Source organism: Epinephelus lanceolatus, chromosome 19 (assembly GCF_041903045.1).
Source record: "Epinephelus lanceolatus isolate andai-2023 chromosome 19, ASM4190304v1, whole genome shotgun sequence".
NCBI lineage: Eukaryota > Metazoa > Chordata > Actinopteri > Perciformes > Serranidae > Epinephelus > Epinephelus lanceolatus.
This window is the reverse complement of record NC_135752.1, coordinates 412,377-438,978: the sequence shown is the minus strand read 5'-3', so window position 1 is coordinate 438,978 and position 26,602 is coordinate 412,377. Positions and strand designations below refer to the sequence as shown.

Sequence of the window (26,602 nt, the reverse complement as noted above, 5' to 3'; positions counted from 1 at the left end):
CACACATAGCACATTGGAGAGTAGGATGAGACTCTTAGTCCATCATTGGCTTGATAGAAGTCCCTCAAAATTTACAAATCATCATTTTAATACATTATGTCTTGAGTTTTGCAATATCCACTCTCTCACTGATGTATGGAGAAGCAAAAATTTAAATGTTAAACAGTTCTCACAGTTAAAGCCCAATGGAAGTTGTAAATCGAGATTTGATTTATGGTTGTCCATACTTGAAGTTGCTGAATATGTTTCAGAGGTTTCTATGTCAAGTGCACCACTAACAGATCATTGTTCATTTTATCTGGAACTGAAACCAAAAGCAAAAACAAGTCTTGATAAAAAGAAATATTCATTGGAAATTTAATGCAGACCTGCTGAAGTCTGAGGACTATTGTAAAAAAAATAAAGAATTATTACTAGAGATCCTTTTGACACAACTGTTGGGAGTTACAGTAATAGATGGGAATTTTTCAAATTTAAGGTTAGGCAAATCTCCATTAAGTTTGGTAAACAAAGAAGCAAAGAAATTAGAGAACAGGAACTTAATTTATTACAAGAAATTGATAAACTTTTTAAAAGGACACCAATGTCAGAAACAGATATGTCCACATTTATGATTCTAAAATCAAAATTGGATGATTTATACTTAGCTATACTATGGCTTTCATAAGATCCAGGGTAAAATGGACGGAAGAGGGAGAAAAAAACACTGCCTATTTTTGTGCCCTAGAAAAAAGAAGACAAGAGAGGAATGCAATTAATGTACATATGATTAATAATGTGGAGTGTACAAACCCTAAACCGATATCTGAAGAAGTACACACATTTTATTCAGATTTACATACCTCTTCCTACTCCAGAGAAAACTCTATTGTTCTTTTTGAGAATATAAAAACCTACATCCCTCCTATTAATACAGATTTTGTAAATTTATTTAACTCTGAGATTGAAATGTGGGAACTGGAAAAAGCAGTTAAAGGTATTTAATTGGGAAAAGCTCCAGGACAGGATGGACTAACCACACATTTTTATAAATTATTTTGGGAAGATATTAAGGAACTGTTATTTTATGTTATTCGGGAATGCTTTATAAATAAGGATCTGATGCCTACAATGAAACAAGGGTAAATAACATTCATCCCTAAACCAGGAAAGGACAAAAAACATATAGACAATTTAAGACCCATAACATTACTTAAAGCTATAGTTGGTAATCCTGTTAATAAACACTTTTTGTTATACTAGGTGAAATGGTCCTTCCATCTTGAGAGTAGTCAATACATAATGTGTTCAGAAATACAGTACAGGCCAAAAGTTTGGACACACCTTCTCATTCAATGCGTTTTCTTTATTTTCATGACTATTTACATTGTAGATTCTCACTGAAGGCATCAAAACTATGAATGAACACATGTGGAGTTATGTACTTAACAAAAAAAGGTGAAATAACTGAAAACATGTTTTATATTCTAGTTTCTTCAAAATAGCCACCCTTTGCTCTGATTACTGCTTTGCACACTCTTGGCATTCTCTCCATGAGCTTCAAGAGGTAGTCACCTGAAATGGTTTTCCAACAGTCTTGAAGGAGTTCCCAGAGGTGTTTAGCACTTGTTGGCCCCTTTGCCTTCACTCTGCGGTCCAGCTCACCCCAAACCATCTCGATTGGGTTCAGGTCCGGTGACTGTGGAGGCCAGGTCATCTGCCGCAGCACTCCATCACTCTCCTTCTTGGTCAAATAGCCCTTACACAGCCTGGAGGTGTGTTTGGGGTCATTGTCCTGTTGAAAAATAAATGATCGTCCAACTAAACGCAAACCGGATGGGATGGCATGTCGCTGCAGGATGCTGTGGTAGCCATGCTGGTTCAGTGTGCCTTCAATTTTGAATAAATCCCCAACAGTGTCACCAGCAAAACACCCCCACACCATCACACCTCCTCCTCCATGCTTCACAGTGGGAACCAGGCATGTGGAATCCATCCGTTCACCTTTTCTGCGTCTCACAAAGACACCAAAGATCTCAAATTTGGACTCATCAGACCAAAGCACAGATTTCCACTGGTCTAATGTCCATTCCTTGTGTTTCTTGGCCCAAACAAATCTCTTCTGCTTGTTGCCTCTCCTTAGCAGTGGTTTCCTAGCAGCTATTTGACCATGAAGGCCTGATTGGCGCAGTCTCCTCTTAACAGTTGTTCTAGAGATGGGTCTGCTGCTAGAACTCTGTGTGGCATTCATCTGGTCTCTGATCTGAGCTGCTGTTAACTTGCGATTTCTGAGGCTGGTGACTCGGATGAACTTATCCTCAGAAGCAGAGGTGACTCTTGGTCTTCCTTTCCTGGGTCGGTCCTCATGTGTGCCAGTTTCGTTGTAGCGCTTGATGGTTTTTGCGACTCCACTTGGGGACACATTTAAAGTTTTTGCAATTTTCCGGATTGACTGACCTTCATTTCTTAAAGTAATGATGGCCACTGGTTTTTCTTTAGTTAGCTGATTGGTTCTTGCCATAATATGAATTTTAACAGTTGTCCAATAGGGCTGTCGGCTGTGTATTAACCTGACTTCTGCACAACACAACTGATGGTCCCAACCCCATTGATAAAGCAAGAAATTCCACTAATTAACCCTGATAAGGCACACCTGTGAAGTGGAAACCATTTCAGGTGACTACCTCTTGAAGCTCATGGAGAGAATGCCAAGAGTGTGCAAAGCAGTAATCAGAGCAAAGGGTGGCTATTTTGAAGAAACTAGAATATAAAACATGTTTTCAGTTATTTCACCTTTTTTTGTTAAGTACATAACTCCACATGTGTTCATTCATAGTTTTGATGCCTTCAGTGAGAATCTACAATGTAAATAGTCATGAAAATAAAGAAAACGCATTGAATGAGAAAGTGTGTCCAAACTTTTGGCCTGTACTGTAGGAATGAAAAAAATCCGACCTCTGTGGCAGCTGCAGGCCTGTAAAAACTCTGACCAATCCCTGCCATTCGGTGCGAGTGGAAAGAACCAATCAGATGCTTTCATGTCTCGTCCTTATATATTGCTCTGGTCCTGCCCACGCCCCCCTCTGTCCCTACCTCCTCCCTGCGTGCACTCATCACGTGTGTTGCAACTCATAATATAATAATGGCTCATAATGTAATAATGGCTCATAATGTAATAACTAAAAGCGTTATTACATTATGAGCCATTATTACATTATGAGTTGCTGCACTACACACATGTCACCATTGCCAGAAATATTCAGCACACTCCTCAGCAGAAATACCGAGTTAGCAGGAGAATAAGTTTGCTAAACAATGGCAGAGAAAATGCAGCCAAAAGTACCACTTCTAGCGTTACTTGTAACGGCTCGCCCCGCTAAACATGCTAAGAAAAGAAAGTCGAAGGCAGAAAAGGCTGCGACGAAAAAGGCTTTGGATAAAGGGACGAGAGGACAAACCAGAGTCAACATCGGTGCAGCTTTTGAACGGTGGAGACAACTGAGGGAGCTGAAGGGCCTGAAAAGTGATGCAGAGGTTGCTGTCTTTCTGTTGGACAGGTAATTATTTGTTTTGCTTCGGGAGGATTAGTTATTTTCATGAAATATGTAACGTTAGACAACTTAGCCACTTTTGTAGCTCGTATTAGCCCAATGCTAACATTAGCTTCTCTGTTGGTGTACTGCAGGATGCGCATTCAAGTTTGTGGGGGCGTGGCTTGCTAGCTCTCCAACATTACCAACTATAACTTTAATGTTGATTATAAACTATTTACTCATATCTTTGCCAATAGACTAAAAGAAGGTTTGCCTCAAGTTATTGGTGAATCTCAATATGGCTTCCTCAGAGGACAGTCTATTCACAACAATATTAGATTAATATTGGACTTATTACACTATGCAGATAAAATAGAAGATGATGGCCTAATTCTGTTCTTAGACTTTTTGTAAAGCATTTGATACAGTTGAACATGGTTTTATTATAGATACATTGAAATATTTTGGTTTTGGTGAATGCTTCCGGGAAGTAATTAAGATGTTATACAAAGACATAAATAGCTCAGTGCTACTACCAATGGGAACATGCAAAAGATTTGCAGTTCTGAACAGAATAACGATTGTAATTAAATATTTGAATATGCTTAATGTATTTGTAGTTTGCAGCCAGGTATCCCAGCATGCATTTCGCAACAATCATTGGAAATGGCGAGTGAGGGAAAGGTGCACAATTGTAAGTCGTAATTACCGTTATGTTACTGTTGCTTTGTCACCGAATATAGTGTTTTCATGCGTAGTTTAAACTTGAAACCCATGGTCGATGTATTAATATAGAGCCCACTTGAATGTAAGGTCCCGCTAGATGACAGCAGTGTCAGCGCTCATAGATAATAAACGTGTGTATGAGCGCTCAGGCTGCCCCACCGAGAGCAGCCTCTCTCGGGTAGTCCTTCTGAAATTTGTCGCTGATATCTCTGTAGTGGTTAAATATGAAATGTAATTCGTTTGGGGTATGTCTAATGGGCAATATTCAGTCTCAGTATATAAGATGTATTATTATATTATTAAATGTTGTAACATTGTTAATTTAATTGTTGTTCTTTGTATGTATTCTTTTGCTTATTTATGTGTTTTTACCATTCAATAATGGTTTTAATTTAAGAATTTATTGTAATTCATTTATTGTAATGAAAGATTAATTGTATTAATTGTAGTATTTATTCAACAGCATTTTAAATATTGATTATCTAATATGAATTGTATACCTGATGTCTTAAGTGTGGCTGAATAAAATTTTCCTCTTCACATCTGACCTGTTTGATCCCATTTATATTGGTGAGGATAGACTAAATGAGAAACTGCTGTCAGTGTAATCCAGTTCAACAGCACCACAATCTACAACTCAACACTTCAATAAAATGTTAGACTTAATACAATTTCTACATAAGTCTCCATAAAAATGTAGACAGAAAGCATAATGATGAGACAAATGCAGTGATGGACAATAACTAAGTATATTTACTCAAGTAGCTACTGTACTTAAGTACAAATTTGATGTACTTGTACTTTGGGTATTTCCATTTTGTGCTACTTTATACTTAGAGGGAAATACTGTACATTCTACTCAAGTTACATTTATTTGATGGCTATAGTTACTTTTCAAATAGTTTGTTTTATATGTTGTAAGTTTCATATTTACAAGTTGATGTGCCTTGTTATAGATTAGACTAGTACACTAGTGAAAGGTGTTAAAATTAGTTCTACCATGACAACATTTAACTGCTGCTTGCATGTAGCCTATGTGTAAATTGATCAATTAATACTCAATACATATTAGTATATGATGATTACAACACTTGAAACTGGGTCACTATGCATAATGAGTACTTTTAACTTTTAATTTTAAGTAGGCCTACATTTTTCTGACAATACCCATATACTTACACTCAAGTCAGATTTGGTATGCAGCACTTTTACTTGTGACTGAGTTTTTGTTCTTTGTTGTGATATTACTACTTTTTTCTGGGTACTTTGTCCACAACTGGACAAACATACCAAACAATTTAGACATGCAACGCATCGCACGTCTCATCCTCAGCCTCATCCTCCGCCTCATTCTCCGCTGTCATTCTCGGATCTGCCTCCTCAGCTGGGCAGCCTCCTCCTCAGCCTGCAGGTACAGTAATCCTGCTGCAATAACTGCACCAAGACGCCTTCTCCGATCCATGTCCGTTATTGATTTTTGATTTCCAACTTGCCAATGCTCACGATCACAATAACCACAAACTCTCCACAAACTTTTCTCGCCGCACCTGGCTTTTAATTACACATAGCCTAATCAGAAGCCAGGTGCGGGAATTGAATATAGATTAAATATGATAAAAAGCCAGCTGCGGGAAAAGGTTTTATAAGACATTTTATGAAAATATCTTTATGTCAGTTATATATGTTGAAACATTACATATACATATACATATTAATTTTTTACAATGACAATGAAAAGATGCAGGGCTGGGCTGTGTTTATATTGTTTTATTCTTAATGCATGTATATAACACAGTACAACAGCCAAGGCGAGCGGAGGTGGTGACATCAAGTTTGCTGCTGTTCCAAAAGCAGGAATGACTGTACTCCCGTCCTACATTCACTACTACACTACATTCTCACTCTAGTTGTCTGATGTTATTCTAACATGTCAGATTCAAACTGTTTTTAAACACAATTCCAGCTAGGTGGCATATATACAGGGAAAGACGAATCATAGGAAGAAAATTAAGAAGCATGCTTGGTGGTAAACAAAAGGTCATGCATCAACAGATATTAAAGCTATGTGGTGTCAACAGCTGGCCCAAATAAAATACATTGGTTGTTAAGTTACCTTATGTGGAAGGTTACCCAAAGAAGCATACTGTAACAATTAATTTCAATATAAACAACAAGATTCCATGACTTTTCCAAAACTTTCAAAAATTTTTACTAACTTAACTGACTTTTCCAGGCTTGGAAAATGAGATTATAAAATTTCTGGTTTTCCATGACTGTGGAAACCCTATAGATAGATTTTATGACGATCAGGCAGTCTCTCATTCATGATGGCGTATCCTGCAAGTTTCATGATGATTGGCACAAAGGTTATAAAGTTAGGTCATGCCCTTTTTAAAGTTCATTGGTCAATATCTTTAAAACGCAATGAGATATCAAGTTTCTGATACCTTTTAATAAGCTTGGTCCAGTAATAATCCCACGGACAATCTGGTACAAAATGGAGCTAGAGTTTAGGAGCATATGTCAAAAATGTGTTTTTCAAAAAAAAAATCAAAATGGCAGAAAATCTGAATTTTAATGGTTTTTGTGGAGAACATTTAGCTGGATTTGTGTGTTAAGTTTCAGGTTAATCCATCCTATGGTGTGAGGGGCTTGGCCTTACTAAAATTTAATCTTTGGACCTTTATAATAACACCAACCACTCAAGTTGTATTTACAGTTTACACGCATGTCTGTGAAAAGTGTCCCCTTCACAAGAAGTTCTGATCACTCAGATTACTCAAAGCTGACATTTATGCCAAATTTGAAGAAATTCCCTCAAGGTGTTCTTTAGATAACACTTTAACCAGAATGAGAGAAAAAACGTCCCTTGAGCTGCTCTTGAGGTATTGTGTTCAAAAGACAGAGAAAGACGAGGCCATAATGACCTTGACCTTTGACCTATGACCACCAAAATCTCGGACTGACAGACAGACAGACAGAGGGACGGACAACCCACACGCATATTGCCTGTGGACAGGGGTGTAGCCATCATTTCAGAAGTGAGGGGGACAAATTGTTCAGAGGTCTATTGAGTGATTTTTCACCCTCTCGCATTCAGTTGCACCTCTTCTTAGCAGCTAAAGAACCACATAACCACAAACAGCCATAGTACAGCATCAGGGGACCAACTTTAGTTCTTTACAATTATTTACTATCAAAATCTAAAGTTTTACCTGCCAAACTCTGGTTGAGTTGGCACAGAACGACCCTCGAACATCTACAGGGTAAGTAGCCAGATAATTAAGTGTCAAATGACAACACTGAACACAGAAAGTTCAGTAAAACACCATTCCTGTTAGCAAGTTATTAGCACACAAAATGGAACGGAAGGCATGATGGCATGATGACAGAAATTGACACAACACTAAACATATCAACATCAAGATGTATTTTACATTTTAGTCAAATATGACAGCACAGATGTGCAAAATTAATCAAATATTTTAAGCCTTCTGCCTGTGCTACTTATTGCAATACAGACAAAAACATTTTAGAGTATAAATAAGAGTAGTTCTGAAATAGCTGTGAAAATTAATCTAGAGTCACTCTTATCCTATAGACATTTCCTTAGCCAGTTATAATTTCTCCTTACCCATGAAGCCTTGCGCTGATAATTGGTGCTGCTGTCAGGTCCCTGTCCTGATACCTGCCTGGTTTCTCCCTGTCCTTCCTCTATCTATTACAATAATATAGATAATAAATATGCAAAGCAAAATTTATAAATTTATAAATCTCTGGTCCACTTTCTCCTCCCAGACACTGGTCTTTCTATTGTAGCAATAACGATTAAAAAAATATGTGGAAAGCAAAATTTTGAAATAGAATTAGGAATAGTAGTAGTGAAATTGCTGTGGAAATTGAACTCAAAGTCACTTTTATGCTATAGATATTTTCTCTCAGCCAGTTATAATCTATTCTCACCTGTGAAGACCCTGCATGATCATCCTTGCTGGCCTCTGGTCCACTGTCTCCTCCCTGACCCTGCTCTTTATATTGTGGCAGTAAAGATTAAAAAAATATGTGCAAAGCAATAGTGAGCACAAGTTCTTATTAAGGAGGAGTGGGTTTATTCCTAGCATGAAACAAGCTAGCAAAAGATTTAACATAGGTAACAATAAGTATTCTTGTTAACTACCTTAACTTAATATATAGGCATTGACTAATTAGTCATCATTTAGCTAACATTATCTACATGCAACAGCATTACTCAACTTACACTTTTTTTTTTGGAAGAAACTGTGCAAGGTTTTTTGCTTCTTGCTGGCTGGTTTGCTGAACATAGTTAACACACAGCAGCACTGCCCAGCAGCACACATCTCATCTGTGCAACTGATTCACATCACAACAGACAGCATGTGTATGCCGCCTGGCGCAGACTACTCATGGTGTGTTTTAAGACAGCTCGGAAAAACATGTTACCATATGTTAAAATTGAATTGAACGGTTCTAACAGCTGTAAAAAGTGTGGGCACAGATACGAGAAGTGGGGGGGACATGTCCCACGCGTACCCCGCGTCCACTACGCCCATACCTGCAGAGGCTTAAAAACAAACAAACCACAGCGTGATACATAGCCTACAGTAAGCACTACTGTAATTGCATGGCTTCATTTGCTGGCATTTTGTAATGAGATGGCTTAAGTTGGATAAAGTGCATTTATAACATATTAAATTATCTGAGAATCCTTAAGATTCATAAGTTGACATTGACTATACAGCAATGCTACTTAAAGGAGCTGTGAAAGGTGCTTTTTAGCTGATTTCAAGCCAAAACCTGGAACAAAAACTGGTCCTAGTCAGCAGTGATAGTGCTGCTACTTTAACACTCCAATTCCATCACTGCAGCTCAAAATAACGAGACACTTACATGCTGAGAACTAGGATAAAACAGATAATATTTTATACGGTTCTGATGATGTTGCTTGCAATTAACACCCCTGCCTCTTTCACATAAACGTGCTTATGGCTGGATAGGAAAAGCCAGAGTTGACTGAACTGGTTAATATTCAGTTTTGTAGTACTGGCTAACCAGACGGCCAAGGTTAGTCAAACCACATAATGAGAAGATATCCTGGGTAAGTTGAACTGGCTTTGTAGTACAGGCCTCAGGTTAGGTCTGCAGCATAAGTTACCGTGAAGATCTAGCCAGGTTACAAGAGAGCCACCTTTGCAGGATGGAAAACCCTGACTTTAAACTCAACATAGTTCACTAAACCACTAATCTCACTTTATGGTACACCCCCCTGCTCTTTATGAAAAGTGTCCTGAGATATCCTTTGTTATGATTTGGTGGTAAATTAAATAAAACGGCTGAATCTGCATGCATTTTCATAGGTGGATGAATCTTTTATGTCACCAAAAATTGGATGCATGGCGATTTTGGCCTGTTTGTGGATGAAGTCAACAAGGTCTTTGAAGGTGACTCTCCTGTCCTGTTGTTCTTGCATATCGCATGCCAAAGACCTCCATCTTTCTCGCAATATGTATGGAAGCCTTGTGACTATGGCTTTCATGTTGGCAGCGTTATCCATTTCCTCCAGGTAACTGACGTCTGTCATGGCGGTGCAGCATGCAGTTAGAAAGAGTGAGTAGGCGTTTAAGCCCAGTTAAGGGCTTTGTCCATGTAGGCCACGGCCAGTTTGTGTTCATTTCCGAAACGGTCTTTGAGTAGCTGCTTGGCTTTGTCATATCCTCGGTCTCTAGGTCTCTAGGTTGTCCACTTGTGAATTGTTCCATAAAGTAGAGACGGTCCTCAGGATTATCAGTGCGGTCCTCCACCCCATGCTCAAAGGCCCGTATGAACATATGGTAGTCAAGAGGATCTCCTTTGAAAGTAGGAATGTCCAACGACGGTAATGTAGACCCTCTATGTTGTTTCATCATTAACTCTATAATGTTGGTTTGTTGCTGTATAACACTGCATAATGTCTCCACAACGTCATCATTCCTAGTAGTATTTCTACTTGGTTGCCTTGAATGATCAGGGTTACTTGGTTGTAGTTGGGGAGGCCAAAATGGATCATCTCCCACGTGGCTGAGTCGTTCATGCCTTGCTCCTGATGCTAAACCTCCTATTTCCACACCCGACTCGTGAATTGGATTCCCTGGTGACATGTGTCCAGTTGCAAAGTCATCCAAAACTTAGAGTTTGGCATCTGAAGCAGCAATAGCAGTTTCTATCTCCAACTCCTCTCTTTTTGCCTTTAATTCAGCTTCCTGTCGTTCCAAATCCTGTTTCTGTTTCAATGCAGCAGCCTTTGCGAGCAATTCAGCTCTTTCCACTTCAGCCTTAAGGCGGGCAGATGAAGCAGTGGATGACACAGACCTCCCAGCCTCAGATCCACGTTTACTACTCCTTCTACTCGTATAGGATACACTATCCATAGGCTTCACCTCTTCATCACATATCTTTACTTGCTTTACACGTTCAACCATCTCAATCCATTTTTCAGCTTTCACAATGAACATGTTAAACTCACTTGCTTTGGGTTCATACCAGCTACGCTGATCCTCTTTAAATTCCTCTTCAGACATGAACTGTTGTAGGGCATAGTTACGCTCTCCAAATTCTCTGACCAACACTTGGTATTCAACTCTTAGCTGCAGTCCTACAGAGCTTATGTTAGCATCATCATCATCCATGAGGTGCTCAATCTCCCTAGTCTTGCCCCGTTAGCTGAGCAAGCTTATTTCTCCTTAACTGTACAAGCTTATTCCTTTTTTCCTCTACGGCTTTATCTGTGATTTTTACTTGCTTCCTTTCAGTGGATGGCTCTTCCACCTGTTCTTGCATTGTAGCGCGTCAGTCAAGCTATTAATTGCTTCACAGTATTGCATGTAGCACTGTTAATGCACTTAATCCACGTAAACTTGACAGTCCAAGAGTTACACTATCAATGCAGCTATCCAAAGAATTTTCCAGAATCACGGAGATTTTGCAGTTAACGTTAGCTTAACGTTAACTGTGCACTCAGCAGCTTACCAGACTCCTTTACGGATGTAGGCTGACTCCTCATTTCAGCATTTTCCTTTAATGGAAATCCATCCAATCGATGATTCTTATTCCATGAGCCTCTTTTTCCGCGAGGAGCAAGTTTTCCGACTAATGTTCCCTCCAAAAACCAGAATGAGAGTGCAAGTGTTTCTTCTCCGTCAAAAATAACTCACACTGAATCCTCTTCTTAGGAAAAACAAAATGTGTGTTTACTGATCCACGTTGTCTTTACAGTATAAACTTGCTCAAAAATAAAAAATCCACCAAAATATCTACATTCCACAACACGGTTGGAAAACTGTGTGGCTCCACTCTCCACACATGAGCAACTAACTAACTTTTCTCCTCTGTCCATGCATGGCAAAGCTGCAGGTCTCTTCTTAAAGAGAAAGTAACATATTTTTCCTAGTGACATTAATACTAACTCACATGCGTAAATGTAAATAGTTAACACTACTAAGTATTATAATTGCACAAATTAACATGCATTGTACAAAATAAACAAATAACATGTAAATATGTAAATATTGTAAATATATGAATACTGTGTGACTGTTAAATATGAGATTGCCTGCCTCAGTGGAGGGTGTCTTGTGTTAAATGGCCAAAATACCCGTCAATGCTGAGGTACACAACTGACGATGTGTCCCGGCGGTAAAGCCTCATAGCAGCCATCTTTCAAGAACTTCCCATGAATTAGATGTGGTGCTACAAGAGGGAATGCAACATCTAGTCCTTTCAACGAACTTGGCTCCTACAACGGCCTTGACTTGACTTCAAGTCGTCTATTTAATGAGTGTCTTATCTAATGGTCAACATATGAGACACAAGATTTCATGGATTTTTGTATTCACCACCAAAACCAGAGCTAATCTGTCTAATACTGACACCATATACCAAAGCTCTGTGTAACTCAAATACAAACTAGAAGCTAATCTATACAGGTCTTCATAAACACAGTTAAGTTGCAATCACTCCTTATGTTATTTAGTTCTGATTGTATTGTAAGTAGGTTGTCAGCTTAATCTTAAAGCTTAAAATAAATTTCAACAATTTCAACTGTTATAAACGAGTAAGCGCGCACATCCAAAAATAAGGATTGGCTGCTGGACAAAAAAGTCAAAACATGTAAGATAAAAGAAAAGAAGTCCGCACACCAAAAAAGCCCCAGTGCAAATAAAATTTAATTACTTCATGGAAGGGTGATGTTTCAGGCACAAGGCCCTTCCTCAGACAAACAGCTGCAGTGATTGAGCACCTACAAATACTCCTGCAGAGGGTCACCTGACAGTCACGTGATAGCCAAAAAATCAAACGATTATACAATATTTACAGTGTATTACAACATATACACATATATAGAAAAAGACAGGAGCAAAGCCCCCCAAAAAAACAATTTCAACTGTAAAATTTCTCTAATCAATCTCCAGTTCATAAATTAAAGTCATGTAATATTCCCACTTGTATTTCCCACTGTTAAAATCTTGATTTATTCCCACATGGTTCATTAACATGTACACAGCTTTTGTTTGGAATCTCTTGACTTTCTTTTTCCTTTTAAAGTGTTGCTCAAATAAAAGTCATTTTATTGATTTAGGAAAGTTGTTAAAATTATACGTTATACAAGTTTGTTGTATATTGTTGGCAGCTGAACATACAAAATAAATATCAGTAGAAGGACCAGCAAAGACCTACACATGACACGACTACACCATTCAACAAATCTAAACACAGATATTTTTATGAAACAGACTGTAGCGTTAAGTTACGCCCTCTGTTACTCTACACTCATCTTAATACCCAGAAATTATGGATAACCTTATATTAAAGGTCTTTTCATTAGTCCAATTAGTGTCACATGACATTCTGATTGCTTTGGACAAAGGACTTGTCTCAGTTCTTGTCTTAATAGAGCTTAGTGCTGCATTTCACACAGTTGACCATCACATCTTATTACAGAAACTAGAACATTCAGTTGGCTTTAAAGGTTCTGCACTAATCTGATTTAAATGCTATTTATTGGATTGATCTCACTTTGTTCATGTAAATGATGAATCTTCCACACATAAGTTATTTACGGAGTTCCACAAGGTTCTGTGCTCGGACCAATTATATTCACTTAACGCATGTTTCCCTTCCCTCATGCTGCAGGACTGCTTCCAAAGAACCAACTGGGATATTTTTGAACATCAGGACTTGGAGGACTACCCAGCTGCTGTCATGGGTTAAATAAAGTACTGCATTGACACTGTCACTATGGACAAGTGCAATCAGGGTCTATCCCAAACAGAGGCCCTGGATAACAAAAGAAGTCCAGAGCCTGCTGAGGGAGAGAAACACTGCATTAAGGTCTGGTGATGGGGCACAATACAGTGCTGCCAGAGCCAACCTGAAGAGAAGCATCAGAGAGGCCAAGGCAACATACGGGAGGAAAATAGGAGACTACCTCAGCAGCAACAGCACAAGGCAGGTGTGGCAGGGGGTCCAGCACATCACCAGCTACATGTCCAGCAACCTCTCAGCGCCTGACACCTCACTAACAGAGGAGCTGAAACTCTTCTTTGCCTGCTTTCAGGCAGAATCACCAGAGGTGGATGCATCACACCTACCTGCCCACAGCAGCCATATCTCGGTGGAGGAGTATGGGGTGAGGCTTACTTTGAGGGCGGTGAATCCAAGGAAAGCTGGCGTTACTGGACGGGTGTTGAAAGACTGCATGGACTAGCTGGCTGGAGTCTTCACCAGGATCTTCTTCCAGTCCCTATTCCAGTCCACTGTCCCACCCTGCCTCAAGTCCTCTATTACTGCCACTGCCAAAAAAAGACTACCATCAGCAGCCTCAACGACTGCCATCCAGTGGCACTAACACCAAACGTTACAAAGTGCTTTAAGAAACTGGTTTGGAGTCACATCATTTCAAGTCTGCCATCTGCAGTGGACACAAACCAATTTGCCTACAGAACTAATAGATCCACAAAGGACACCATTGCCTCAGCTCTCTACACCATCCTGACCCACCTAGAACAGCAGGGCAGCTATGCAAGGCTGCTCTTTGTGGATTTTAGCTCTGCATTCAACACCCCACAGATTGGTGTCGTAACTGGCAGATCTGGGCCTTTCCTCATCCATCTGCCGCTGAGTCTCGGACTTCCTGTTGGATCACCCCCAAAGGGTTAGAATAGGCCCCCATACTTCCACAGCTCTCAGCACACAACTGCAACCCCGCCCACTTCAGCAACACCATAATTAAGTCAGCATTAATTGTTGTATCATCATCATCATTAGCTGATGATACAGGGATGAGGTGGAGCAGCTAACTGGGTGGTGCAGGGACAGTAACCTGGTCCTTAACACCGCCAAGACCAAGGAGCTGATCGTTGACGACAGGAGGAATAAAATGGACATTAAGCCATTAAACATCAGTGGGGCCTGTGTGAAGAGGATCTCGAATTTCCGGTTTCTGGGTGTTCAGATTGAAGAGGACCTGACCTGGAGCGCCAGCACCACAGCATTAATTAAGAAGGCACAGTAGAGACTCTACTTCCTGAGACTTCTCAAGAAGAACCAGCTCACCCAGAAATTGCTTGTGTCATTCTACCACTGCTCCATAGAGAGTGTGTTGACGTACTGTTTAAGTGTGTGGTATGCCAGCTGCACAGTAGCAGACAGAAGAGTGCTCCAGAGGATCATCAGCACCCCCCAGAAAATTATTTGCTGTCCTCTCACCTCCATGGAAAAGCTATACAGTTCCTGCTGCCTCAAAAAAGCCCAGAACATTCTGAAGGACCCATCTCACCCACCTGTTTGAACTTGTGCCCTCAGGCAGGAGATACAGGACATTTAAACAAGGACAAATGGGTTTTTACTATGTAGCTTATTGTTTTTATAGGCTCTTTTTTACTTATATTTGCACTGAGGAAGTTGCATTCAACTTCGTTGTACTTGTACAATGACAATAAAGATATTGTATTGCATTGTATTGTATTCTATTCTATTCTATGTTGCTCCTGAGGTTTCTACCATTTTTCCCTGTAGAGAGGGTTTTTTAAGGAGTTTTTCCTTATCAGATGTGAGGGTCCAAAGACAGAGGGATTCTGTACGCTGTAAAGCCCTCTGAGGCAAATTGTGATTTGTCATACTGTGCTCCATAAATATCTATAGAAAAATTGAATCACTTTTTAATTGACTCAACTTATCCATTAATATTATAATAGAAACTGGGATGATTATGTGTATATGAGTCCTGAAAAGGAAAGATTTTCCTCAAATAGTAGCTATATCCTGACACTCCTCCATGACTCCCTGTATGCCACATTCACTGGCTGTTTCATGTCTGACCCCAACTTGAAGTCAAGCTGGGGTCAGAGGGCCAGTGGCATAAATTATTATAGTTAGAAGATGTTGGAGACTGAGAGAAGGACAACCTACAGCCACTGGGGCAAGAGTCTTGAGGGGCAATGAAACCCAATCTGCAAAGTTTTCATGAGGGCTTGTTTTTGTAGTGCTGAGCTGGACTGCTGACCAGCTGTGGTATCTAAAAAGAAAAGGGCTTAAGGATCTGCTGCTGGTTCCTGTGTTGTTTCTCTGGGTTGATCCCCCCTCGCCCAGGCAGAAGGAGTGTATTTAGACTCCTGGACAGCCTACTCTGTCTGGGTCCAGGATTTACTCACCTGAAGGGGGTCATTGCTTTGATTGATGTCAAACACACCAGGTCCTCTGGTTTCTATTAAAATAAACTTGCTCAGTTTTAAGATGACATATCCCACATACCTCCTTGTGTAAAAATCAATAATGACAAATCGTCCAAAAACAAAAAAAGACAAAGAGTGCTCCTAGAGAGGAGGAGATGAAAACAAGGACAATCCAAACAAGGAAAAAAATAATTCCACATTAAAGTTGATTAATTAAATACTTTTTCATTTGATTTTTGAAGATTGCCAGTGAAGATAATGCTTTAAGAGATGGTGATAGGTTGTTCCAGAGAGATGGTCCTCTATAACTCAGTGAAAATTGAGCAGGGAAGTCTGACAAAAAGGGTGATGAATGTCTTTGGACTTCACTCTATGAATGAATATCAGAAGAAAAAATGAAGAAATTTTGAAAAACACTTGGTAAGTTGTGAGAATCAGTATCAGTCAGCCAAATTTGCCACCAGCAAAGTATTCTACTGCAAAACGAGACACACACACAACAACAACAACAACAACAACAACAACAACAACAACAGACAACAGACCATCATTTCTTTTTCTTTTTTTTAAAGATTATTTTTATGGGCTTTTTGCCTTTAATGATAGTGAATGAAACGAGGAGAAAGAGAAAGAGTGGGGACTGACATGCAGCAAAGGGCCGCAAGCCAGATTCGAACCCGCGGCCGCGAGGCAGTGTCTCTGTACATGGGGCGCCAGCACTATCCACTACGCTACCGACACCCCCAGACCATCATTTCTGCTCTAACACAGACCCACACAATGCTATACCAGAACCAAAGACACTATCAACATGCCAAAGAGGTAGGCATGTGTTATTACCATACAGTATCTAGGCCTGGCTAACATGAAAGGCATAGCCCACCCAGTAACTTTTGTCAGCTGTTTTCTTACTTTGAAATAAGTCTACAGTTATAAAAACAAAACAAAACAAAAACCTTCCACAGTGTACATCCTGTACTGGTCCTAATGCAAAAATGACTTGGTCTATAGGCTCAAAAGTAGGGACACACAGATTACAAAATTCTGGGCCTTTAGATACTGATGTTTCAAATTACAATTTGGCCGATAGTCATTGTTGTTTATTTTGTTTTTCTTGGTATTTACTCCCCCTTTTGTGCCAGGGAATCAAATAAATCTTCATTACAAAAAATAACTGAACTGTTTTAAAGTCATTCAGCCCTTTATTACACTACCGTTGAATGAGCACAAAGTCAGTCATACAGATTTATCAAACGTTTGATAAAACCTTGTTTCACATTCAAAAGTATTTTTACCATATACAATATGCCACAATGCCCTCTCCTAATCTATTTTATACTGCTGTGAGGACATCAAGAAATGTCTCCTTCAAACAGATGTATTTATTTAAGTTCTTCACCAAAACCTACATTTTTCAAGATTACATTTTAAAATATTATGAGAAAGTTAGAATTTACCTTTGCTCAATAGTCATTTTTACCAAAGAGGTAAAAATCCCATCATAACATAACTCAATGCAACCACCATCAGCAGTTTGTTCGCCCACTGGCTGCTTAATGCTAACAGCTAACATTAACTAGCTCTCTTCCTGCATATATCAACACAGATTTGTTGTTCAATATGTAGTATTATCTGGGAAACAATAGGCTCCATCCTTTTAAACATTGATGGTGATGTTACTGCGTTCTTTTGTCCTGACGGTGTCCAAGGGTAGAGCTCTGTTTGTCTCAAACACATTTTCTACTGAAAATGGCATCATTAGTCTGAAGTCCTGCTTTTTAGCCTGCAAAAAATGATGTGACACTACTGGAAAACATCGGCCACTGCCATCAGTTAACGTAATTTTCTTTGACAATAGTCCGATAGCATTCAACAAGGCAAATAATACCAAGTACGATTGCGCGGCCAATAAATGGCTGCATCCCTACTCAAAAGCCTAAGCTAGAGTGACTTTCACCTTTTCCATTAATTTAGAAGTGAGAAACATATGGCTACTATGGTAAAGAACATGTGGAATATAATATATTTTTTCAATTAAAGTCTATACTTTTTGATTTTGGGGTGATCTATGCTTTTAGGTAGGCTAGTGTGTCAGTCTTCACAGTAACTTCAAAGTAAAACTCTGGAGGTAAGAAAATAAGTGTATTAAACTAGCTAGACAGCTTCCTACTTACATTAACCTACACTGTTGCAGTTTTGATGTTAATACACACCACCATTCAGCCAATTTCAGTCATATTCTTGGGAGGCATTTGCACATCATTTCCAGTTATTGGCCAAGTTTCATGTTTCCAGCAAATTCCAGCTCATGGCAATTTAAGCTATGGTGGAAAACAACATATAAAACAGCTGCAAACAGCAATGCTAGGTTCAAGCCCTTTCTTTGCCAACAGAAGGAGGCAGCTCAATCACTACAATCAATTGACATGGGTATCTCTCCTTCTGAAGCCCTCCCCCCGGGCTCAGAAGCACCATGGGTCCAGTGGAAGACGCTCAACCGCCTGAGAACAGGAACAGGGCGATCAAAAGCTGCCATGGCCAGATGGGGCTATGAAACTGGCCAAACCACCTGTGAATGTGGAGAAGAGGGCCATACAATGCAGCACTGCCTTGTCTGCCCCCTACTACCCAACCAGTGCAGCTCAAAGGATCTTGCAGTGTTCAATAAAAATGCAAAGGACTGTGTTAAGAAATGGGAAACTGTCATATAACCAAACAGCTTCAAAGACACAAAAAGAAGAAGAAAACTACAATCAAATCCCCAAGTGGCAATGACCTGCATTCAGGCTTTACAAAGCTCAGCAAAGTCCCACCTTTTGCTCCCCTCTATTGAAATTGAACGAAACTTCAGCAATCAGGATTGCTCAGAGAAAATCTGAGTTATGGCCTATTTCCCTCGAAGCCCCGCCCTTTGCAAAGAGTTTTATATAGATGGCAGCCATGTTTTGGTTTGATCTTGCTCAATTAGAGTAGCATTATCGCAGTCCCACAAGGTTGTAAACCAAGTTTGGCATTGATAGAACCAAAATCCAAAGAAGTCTATTCATATTAGTCTTTCTCACATTATGCAAATTAGGAAAGAATCCATCATGGTGGACACGTGTAAATAAGGCTTTTTTTGTGGAGCACACTGAGTTGTAGATGTCAGCTCAGTTTGAAGATTTCAGATTTGAAGTTTCAGATTTCAGACACTGATGAAAAAAAGCCATCCTTTCACAGCAATCCTGTTCTTTTTCCCTAAACCCAACCATGTGCATGTGTAGGCAAAACATAACCACGTACCTTTGTTGTTAAAGGAAATAAAATTACAATTTGCGATTGTTGTACAGATGAAGTGTGTTTATTTTGAAAGAGACTGTATGCAAACTATACATTACTTAATGTGAAAAGGGAAGTGTATTTTGAAAAGACACAATGCATGTAACAGGTTGAGGTCAACACGGTGTCCCAGAATGTTACCAACAAATGCACCCGGGATACCTTGCACGTCATATCTCAACATGGAAAGTCCATGACCAAGCGTTGATATGTGACAAGGTCGGAGTGAGAATGTGTTGCATGTTGCATAATGCACCACACCCATGCACACCAATCATTACCACACTTCAGATCTTTGTTATTGCCCCGAGAGCATGTGTAACAAATTGATGAAATTCTGTCCACCAAGAAAAGGAGTGTAGCAAGTTTAGTGGTGAAAGAGTCAACCTCCAAAATCATTCATTTTACAGTTTTTCACATTATTCAAATTAACAAAAAAAAGCATCTTAGCAGACTATTATTGTCCAAGAGCCTTATTTTGTAGAGCACACTGAGCTGGATATGTGTCCCAAATTTTAAGTCAATCTGACTTATGGTGTGAGGGGCGTGGCCTTTCTAAATTTGCATTTTTCAGTGTTAATTACACCACCACCTGATTGTGGTCATATTTCTTGGGAAGCATTGGCACATAATAATAATGCTAATAATAATGATAACAATAATAAACCAGCACAAACTTAAAAGAGCCCCTTTGTGGCTTGAACCCTATCAAGATGATGCCCCAGGCATCAGTGTCCAGAAAGCCATCATCAACACAACAAAGCCTAGAACACTCACACGGGGATGAAGCATGCAAAAATATACAGATAACATCTTATTTTGGCCCCCTTTTTTGCACTTATAAGCAGTAATTGATAAAGTTTTAGAATACACTGTAATGTGTTATAAAGTGCTTAATGATGTACTTTTCAACTTTAGAACTCCTACTGAGAATTTTGTGAGTAAGTTTTACAGGAAGAATCAACTGAGCTGTCCTTGTGGGAAGTGCAATGTAGAGCAACAGTGCTATCAGGACACCTTCAAATACACTCATGACATTTTTCTAGTATTAAATTTGTATGTCTAATTTCTAACATCACTCATTTTAAATATTCCTAATATTAAACTGTCATATTTCTCTCACTCACTGTTGTATTTATATGACTTTATTAAATTGTTCCTTATTTTGTGTTTTGTAACTTCTTTCCTGTCATATCTCACAAGCGGTTATTTTTCTCAAATATGTTTTATGTTTTCAGGGACTATTACAACCGTACAACATTTCCTCTGTGCTTTTGTTGTACTTTACTGGTCCTTCTCCAAATTCACTCAAAGAGATTTGTTTGCCACTTGGCTATTGGGGATGGTAATGCACCACCACAGCCACATCAGGATCACAAAATTAAGACTTAAAAATCATTACACAAATAGATTTGTTTTCTTTACTGAAATTACGGGGAAATTTACAAATGGTTAATGGTTCGATAAAAGACGGGGAAAAGGATGTAAAAGAGAGCTGGTTGATATAAAATCAAGATAGGACTTTTTGCAGAATCCAAAAAGAATATTCAGGATATTTCCAAGCTGCAGTTTATGTGTAAAATCAAATAGTGTTTTAGCAGTTTGTTGGGTTTCTCCTTCATAATGAACCTATCTGTTAAATGTAAGATATCCAGTGCTATATGTATATATATATATATATATATATATATATATATATATATATATATATATATATATACACACACACACACACACACACATACAGTACAGGCCAAAAGTTTGGACACACCTTCTCATTCAATGCGTTTTCTTTATTTTCATGACTATTTACATTGTAGATTCTCACTGAAGGCATCAAAACTATGAATGAACACATGTGGAGTTATGTGCTTAACAAAAAAAGGTGAAATAACTGAAAACATGTTTTATATTCTAGTTTCTTCAAAATAGCCACCCTTTGCTCTGATTACTGCTTTGCACACTCTTGGCATTCTCTCCATGAGCTTCAAGAGGTAGTCACCTGAAATGGTTTCCACTTCACAGGTGTGCCTTATCAGGGTTAATTAGTGGAATTTCTTGCTTTATCAATGGGGTTGGGACCATCAGTTGTGTTGTGCAGAAGTCAGGTTAATACACAGCCGACAGCCCTATTGGACAACTGTTAAAATTCATATTATGGCAAGAACCAATCAGCTAACTAAAGAAAAACGAGTGGCCATCATTACTTTAAGAAATGAAGGTCAGTCAGTCCGGAAAATTGCAAAAGCTTTAAATGTGTCCCCAAGTGGAGTCGCAAAAACCATCAAGCGCTACAACCAAACTGGCACACATGAGGACCGACCCAGGAAAGGAAGACCAAGAGTCACCTCTGCTTCTGAGGATAAGTTCATCCGAGTCACCAGCCTCAGAAATGGCAAGTTAACAGCAGCTCAGATCAGAGACCAGATGAATGCCACACAGAGTTCTAGCAGCAGACCCATCTCTAGAACAACTGTTAAGAGGAGACTGCGCCAATCAGGCCTTCATGGTCAAATAGCTGCTAGGAAACCACTGCTAAGGAGAGGCAACAAGCAGAAGAGATTTGTTTGGGCCAAGAAACACAAGGAATGGACATTAGACCAGTGGAAATCTGTGCTTTGGTCTGATGAGTCCAAATTTGAGATCTTGATTCCAACCGCCGTGTCTTTGTGAGACGCAGAAAAGGTGAACGGATGGATTCCACATGCCTGGTTCCCACTGTGAAGCATGGAGGAGGAGGTGTGATGGTGTGGGGGTGTTTTGCTGGTGACACTGTTGGGGATTTATTCAAAATTGAAGGCACACTGAACCAGCATGGCTACCACAGCATCCTGCAGCGACATGCCATCCCATCCGGTTTGCGTTTAGTTGGACGATCATTTATTTTTCAACAGGACAATGACCCCAAACACACCTCCAGGCTGTGTAAGGGCTATTTGACCAAGAAGGAGAGTGATGGAGTGCTGCGGCAGATGACCTGGCCTCCACAGTCACCGGACCTGAACCCAATCGAGATGGTTTGGGGTGAGCTGGACCGCAGAGTGAAGGCAAAGGGGCCAACAAGTGCTAAACACCTCTGGGAACTCCTTCAAGACTGTTGGAAAACCATTTCAGGTGACTACCTCTTGAAGCTCATGGAGAGAATGCCAAGAGTGTGCAAAGCAGTAATCAGAGCAAAGGGTGGCTATTTTGAAGAAACTAGAATATAAAACATGTTTTCAGTTATTTCACCTTTTTTTGTTAAGTACATAACTCCACATGTGTTCATTCATAGTTTTGATGCCTTCAGTGAGAATCTACAATGTAAATAGTCATGAAAATAAAGAAAACGCATTGAATGAGAAGGTGTGTCCAAACTTTTGGCCTGTACTGTATGTATATATACATGTCATTATTTAATCACTACATTGCAGATAAACCACACACTCTTTTTACTCGGGTAATAAAAGCAGACTTCCGTGTAAATTTGTATTTCAAATCATTAATATGCCACCGTTGAAATCTCAGTTTTCTTTTGAATACAAGCTTAAATGTGAATGGAGTAGATTCATCTTGTTTCCTGCACATTTCAAACTATGCAGAGTCATCCACGCCTTTATTTTTATTTTTTATCATTTTTTTTTCATTTCATGGTTTTAAGTCTTAAACAAACAAGTTTAAAGAAACTCTCTTACAGGTGATGTGTTCAATCTGTGAAATTCAATGTTTTGGTTTGTTTGCTTTCTTTTGTTTTGTTTTTTTTTTTTTTTTTATGAAAGTTGAAGCAGGGATGTCTCCAGTGTGCAGTATTTTGGGAGATGCAAGTTGCCCATTGTAGTGAGCAGACCTCTTGCATGCAGCAGTGACACATGGCAATGAGTGTGTAAAGCTCCAGTACTGGACAAAGGCTCTTAAAGAAAAGCAGACAGGTTCACAGAAACACCGAGCAGAGAGAGGATCTGATGGTCTGGATGTCAGCACACTGCTGCCTGGAAAATCATCAATACAACAGGCTACAAATTATCAAATCAAATCATGAATAATTCTTTGCAGCTGGGTGCTATGACTTTCCTTATCGTTAACTGATGCTCTCTTTGAATTAGTAGGGTATTAAGTTATGATGTACGAGCTATGTAAGCACAGTCAATCCTGTTGTATTATAACACACAGACACACACACACATCCTCATTCTGATGACATGTAGCTACAGCAGTATACCACAATCGCATGATGCATATAACTAAGCCTAAACATAAAGGTCAATTAGTGGCGTAAAAAGGCAGTCATGATTGGCCCTAGTGCCTATGCCATTATGCATACATAGTCTCATCACATGATCAGAGACTTGATGTTTAATAACATCAGCATACATACTACCCAGCAATCATCATTACATATCTGTATATAACAAGAAATACCAAAGAAAATTAAAAATTATTAATGTAATCTAACAGTTTTAATAATTTATTATAGTTTATTTGGAATAATATAATTTTGTTTTAAATGACTATTTTACAACAAAAGAAAAAAAACATGATAGAGATGGGTTTGCCTTTGTCAAGGGCATATATAGCAAATGGCACATTTTTAATTTCATGAACACAGGCATATTTTCAAGTTGGCAATCACTCATAAGGGCCGCTTCTTCACCCAACACATTGTTGGAGGGCCCACTCCCTCTATGGGCCCCCCACCTCATGGGCGCACTGCCTGCACTGCCTGTATTTACACTTTTGAGGTCAATATATAATTAAATCATCCAAAAAATAACGCGAACCGCATCAGTGTGCTTCTCTAGTTATTAACCTTATAACTGCTGATAAGATCATTAGATTTCACTGGCCTATTGTGAATATTTTCTTAAAGTCACGAATAAAAATAAACTTTCCATGTTTGCCATGAAAATGTAGATATTAAGGTTCATAATAAGGCAGGGGGAATACAACCCACATTCATTGCGTGTGATTTATTTATTTATTTTTTTTATCATTTCGATCATTTGAAGAGACTAAAATAGATGGTGTAGGTATAGGCTAAACAATTTTTTGGGACATTGCTCAACTTGAAAAACAAAGCACATGCTTTTGAATGCAGTTAGTAGGCCTATAGTCTACAGCTCAAACCGAAGCTCAAACACGGAGTTTTTCTTTTTTTCAATATCAGCTACTTTCATTTTATTTCTACTTCCAACACGAGACAAACACATTCGGTCCTGCAGGTCCCACGAGCCTGAGACCGCGGTGTAAAGGGAAGGGAAATATGTCTTACTGCTGGTAGTCGGCCTTGCAGTACACTCTTGTGTCTCTTAAGTAGCAGGTGGCGGTCAGCGGCTGCTGGCACGCGGCACACTGCAGGCACTCTTCGTGCCAGGACGCCTCGTTGACCCGCATCAGGAAGCGATCTGAGATGATCCGCGTGCAGCCCTCACACACGGCCTGCTGGAGAGAGTCACCGCCTGACGGAGAGAAACCGAGACAGGTCGGTATCCCTGCACTATTACACCGTGTGGGTTACACTGAAGCCATGACTTCAATAATACAAAGACAGAATGAATCATAGGTCTTATGTGCACGTGTTTTGTGTGTTATTTGTATGAGCTAGAAAATGAGCTAGTATAGCTCTAGAAGGCAAACACTGTATTGTGCTGCATGTTACATAGTGACTGTAAGTCAAATAGTTTAACATAAATAATAATATATTTAACCATGCAGACAGATTGTGTTTGATATGTTCACTTTTTGTTTCATATAGGCATATGTATATATATACATACATATATATATATATATATATATATGTATGTATGTATGTATGTTCTACTGAGCAAACTAAAACTGTGAAGACTAGTTTAAGTGTTACTTTTATAACTTGTTATTGTCCTCTGCTAAAGACAATATGTTGTTGAGTAAAATAATTTAGTAGAAACATGGACCATAAAGCACATCAAGCACCCTTATGATGACATGCTCAGTTAACATAGGACAGTCATGTTTGATTTTTAAAAGGTTAAGTCCATTTATCAGTTTAGTCATTAATTCATTAAATCATTCATGTAACCTAAGAGATTGTCCAACATTTCTGCCATGTTCCCCTGTTCTATTGCTGCCTGTTTCCTTGGTGCCATAGCATCTAAAATGTGTATAAAAAATATGGCTAATTCTGGGACTGGACTGAGACCAAAATACTAAAAAAGGTCTATAATATGGCACATCAAAGCATAACTCGTGATTTTATGGCACCTGGTTCCTAAAAAGCTGTTTGTTTTACTTCAGAAAAAAAAGTCCCATTTAAGGTTAATTTTGTTTTGTCCCATGTTATCTAAATACATCAAGTACTCACTCACTCACATTTGTATTAACAATTCAGTAACATGTTTGGTGACTGGCTGCTAATATTTAAAGAGCCTAGGATGTTAAACCCTTACCTGATGTGTCCCAAATACCTGACTTCACTTTATATTTATATTTAGCCTACATTATATATTTAAACTATAGATAGATAGATAGATAGATAGATAGATAGCCTACAACAGGAGAAACGAGACCCAGAAATTGAGGCGTTTGGAAATACATTTCACATCTCCCCAAACTAAAGCAGAAAGAGTTTCCAGTTTTGGGGGCTCGACTGACCACAAGCAGGATTCATGGAGCATTCTGCGCTCTGCCAGCACGAGGGAAGGGGAGAAAGAAATTGAACTCACCGATCAAGACATCCAGAAAGCCCGAATCGGTCCGCAGACGATCCTCTAGTTTAATGTCGTTGAGCATCTTTAAACAGTTAGCTGAGTGATGATCGCTGTCTAACACGCGCCTCTCTACACACTCCAGACTTGTTGCAATGTCCAGAAACCGTGAGATCCCGGTCCGTGTGTTCTCCTACCTGAAATCCCTCAAGCCAGAGCTGCCAAAGTTGAAACTCAAACAAGTTTTCAGCCTCCAAGAAGGATCGGCCATCAGCTGGTGTAAATTCAGAGGTATGGAATAAAGAGGGAGCAGCAACCCTGAGCCTGATGTGCCATCCTGAGCCTCTCTGTTTAAGAAGGAAAACCCTCCCCTGGCTTCCCTGCAGTCTGAACGGATCCGCCTTCACCACAAGCCGCGCAGTCAGTCCAAACGCGGTTCTGTCTGAAATCAAATCAGACATCCACACTTCAACATCATGGGTGATTCTGCTATTTTTTACATTTGACCACTTTACGGTCAATAAGAAATAGAGGATTAATTATTAATATAGCCCAACAGTTTATCACTGGCAGCAATAAGGCCTCTATTATTAAGTATTGTAGATATTTATTATATAGGCCTATATAATAAATATCTACTTGTAACCCCGCATCACAT

General features: G+C 39.3%; 1 protein-coding gene across 1 annotated transcript in view; it reads right to left on the bottom strand.

Moving 5' to 3' along the window:
- Positions 1-26,226, bottom strand: part of LOC117269471 (LIM homeobox transcription factor 1-beta-like) — a 202,208-nt gene extending 175,982 nt beyond the window's left edge. Inside the window, exons 1-2 of the mRNA XM_078162379.1 lie at positions 25,963-26,226; positions 24,531-24,717 (exon numbers count right to left, since the gene is read on the bottom strand). Coding sequence (XP_078018505.1) covers positions 24,531-24,717; positions 25,963-26,029 — 254 coding nt within the window. The 5' untranslated portion in view covers positions 26,030-26,226. The remainder of the gene's footprint in view (positions 1-24,530; positions 24,718-25,962) is intronic.
- Positions 26,227-26,602: the final 376 nt, after the last annotated feature.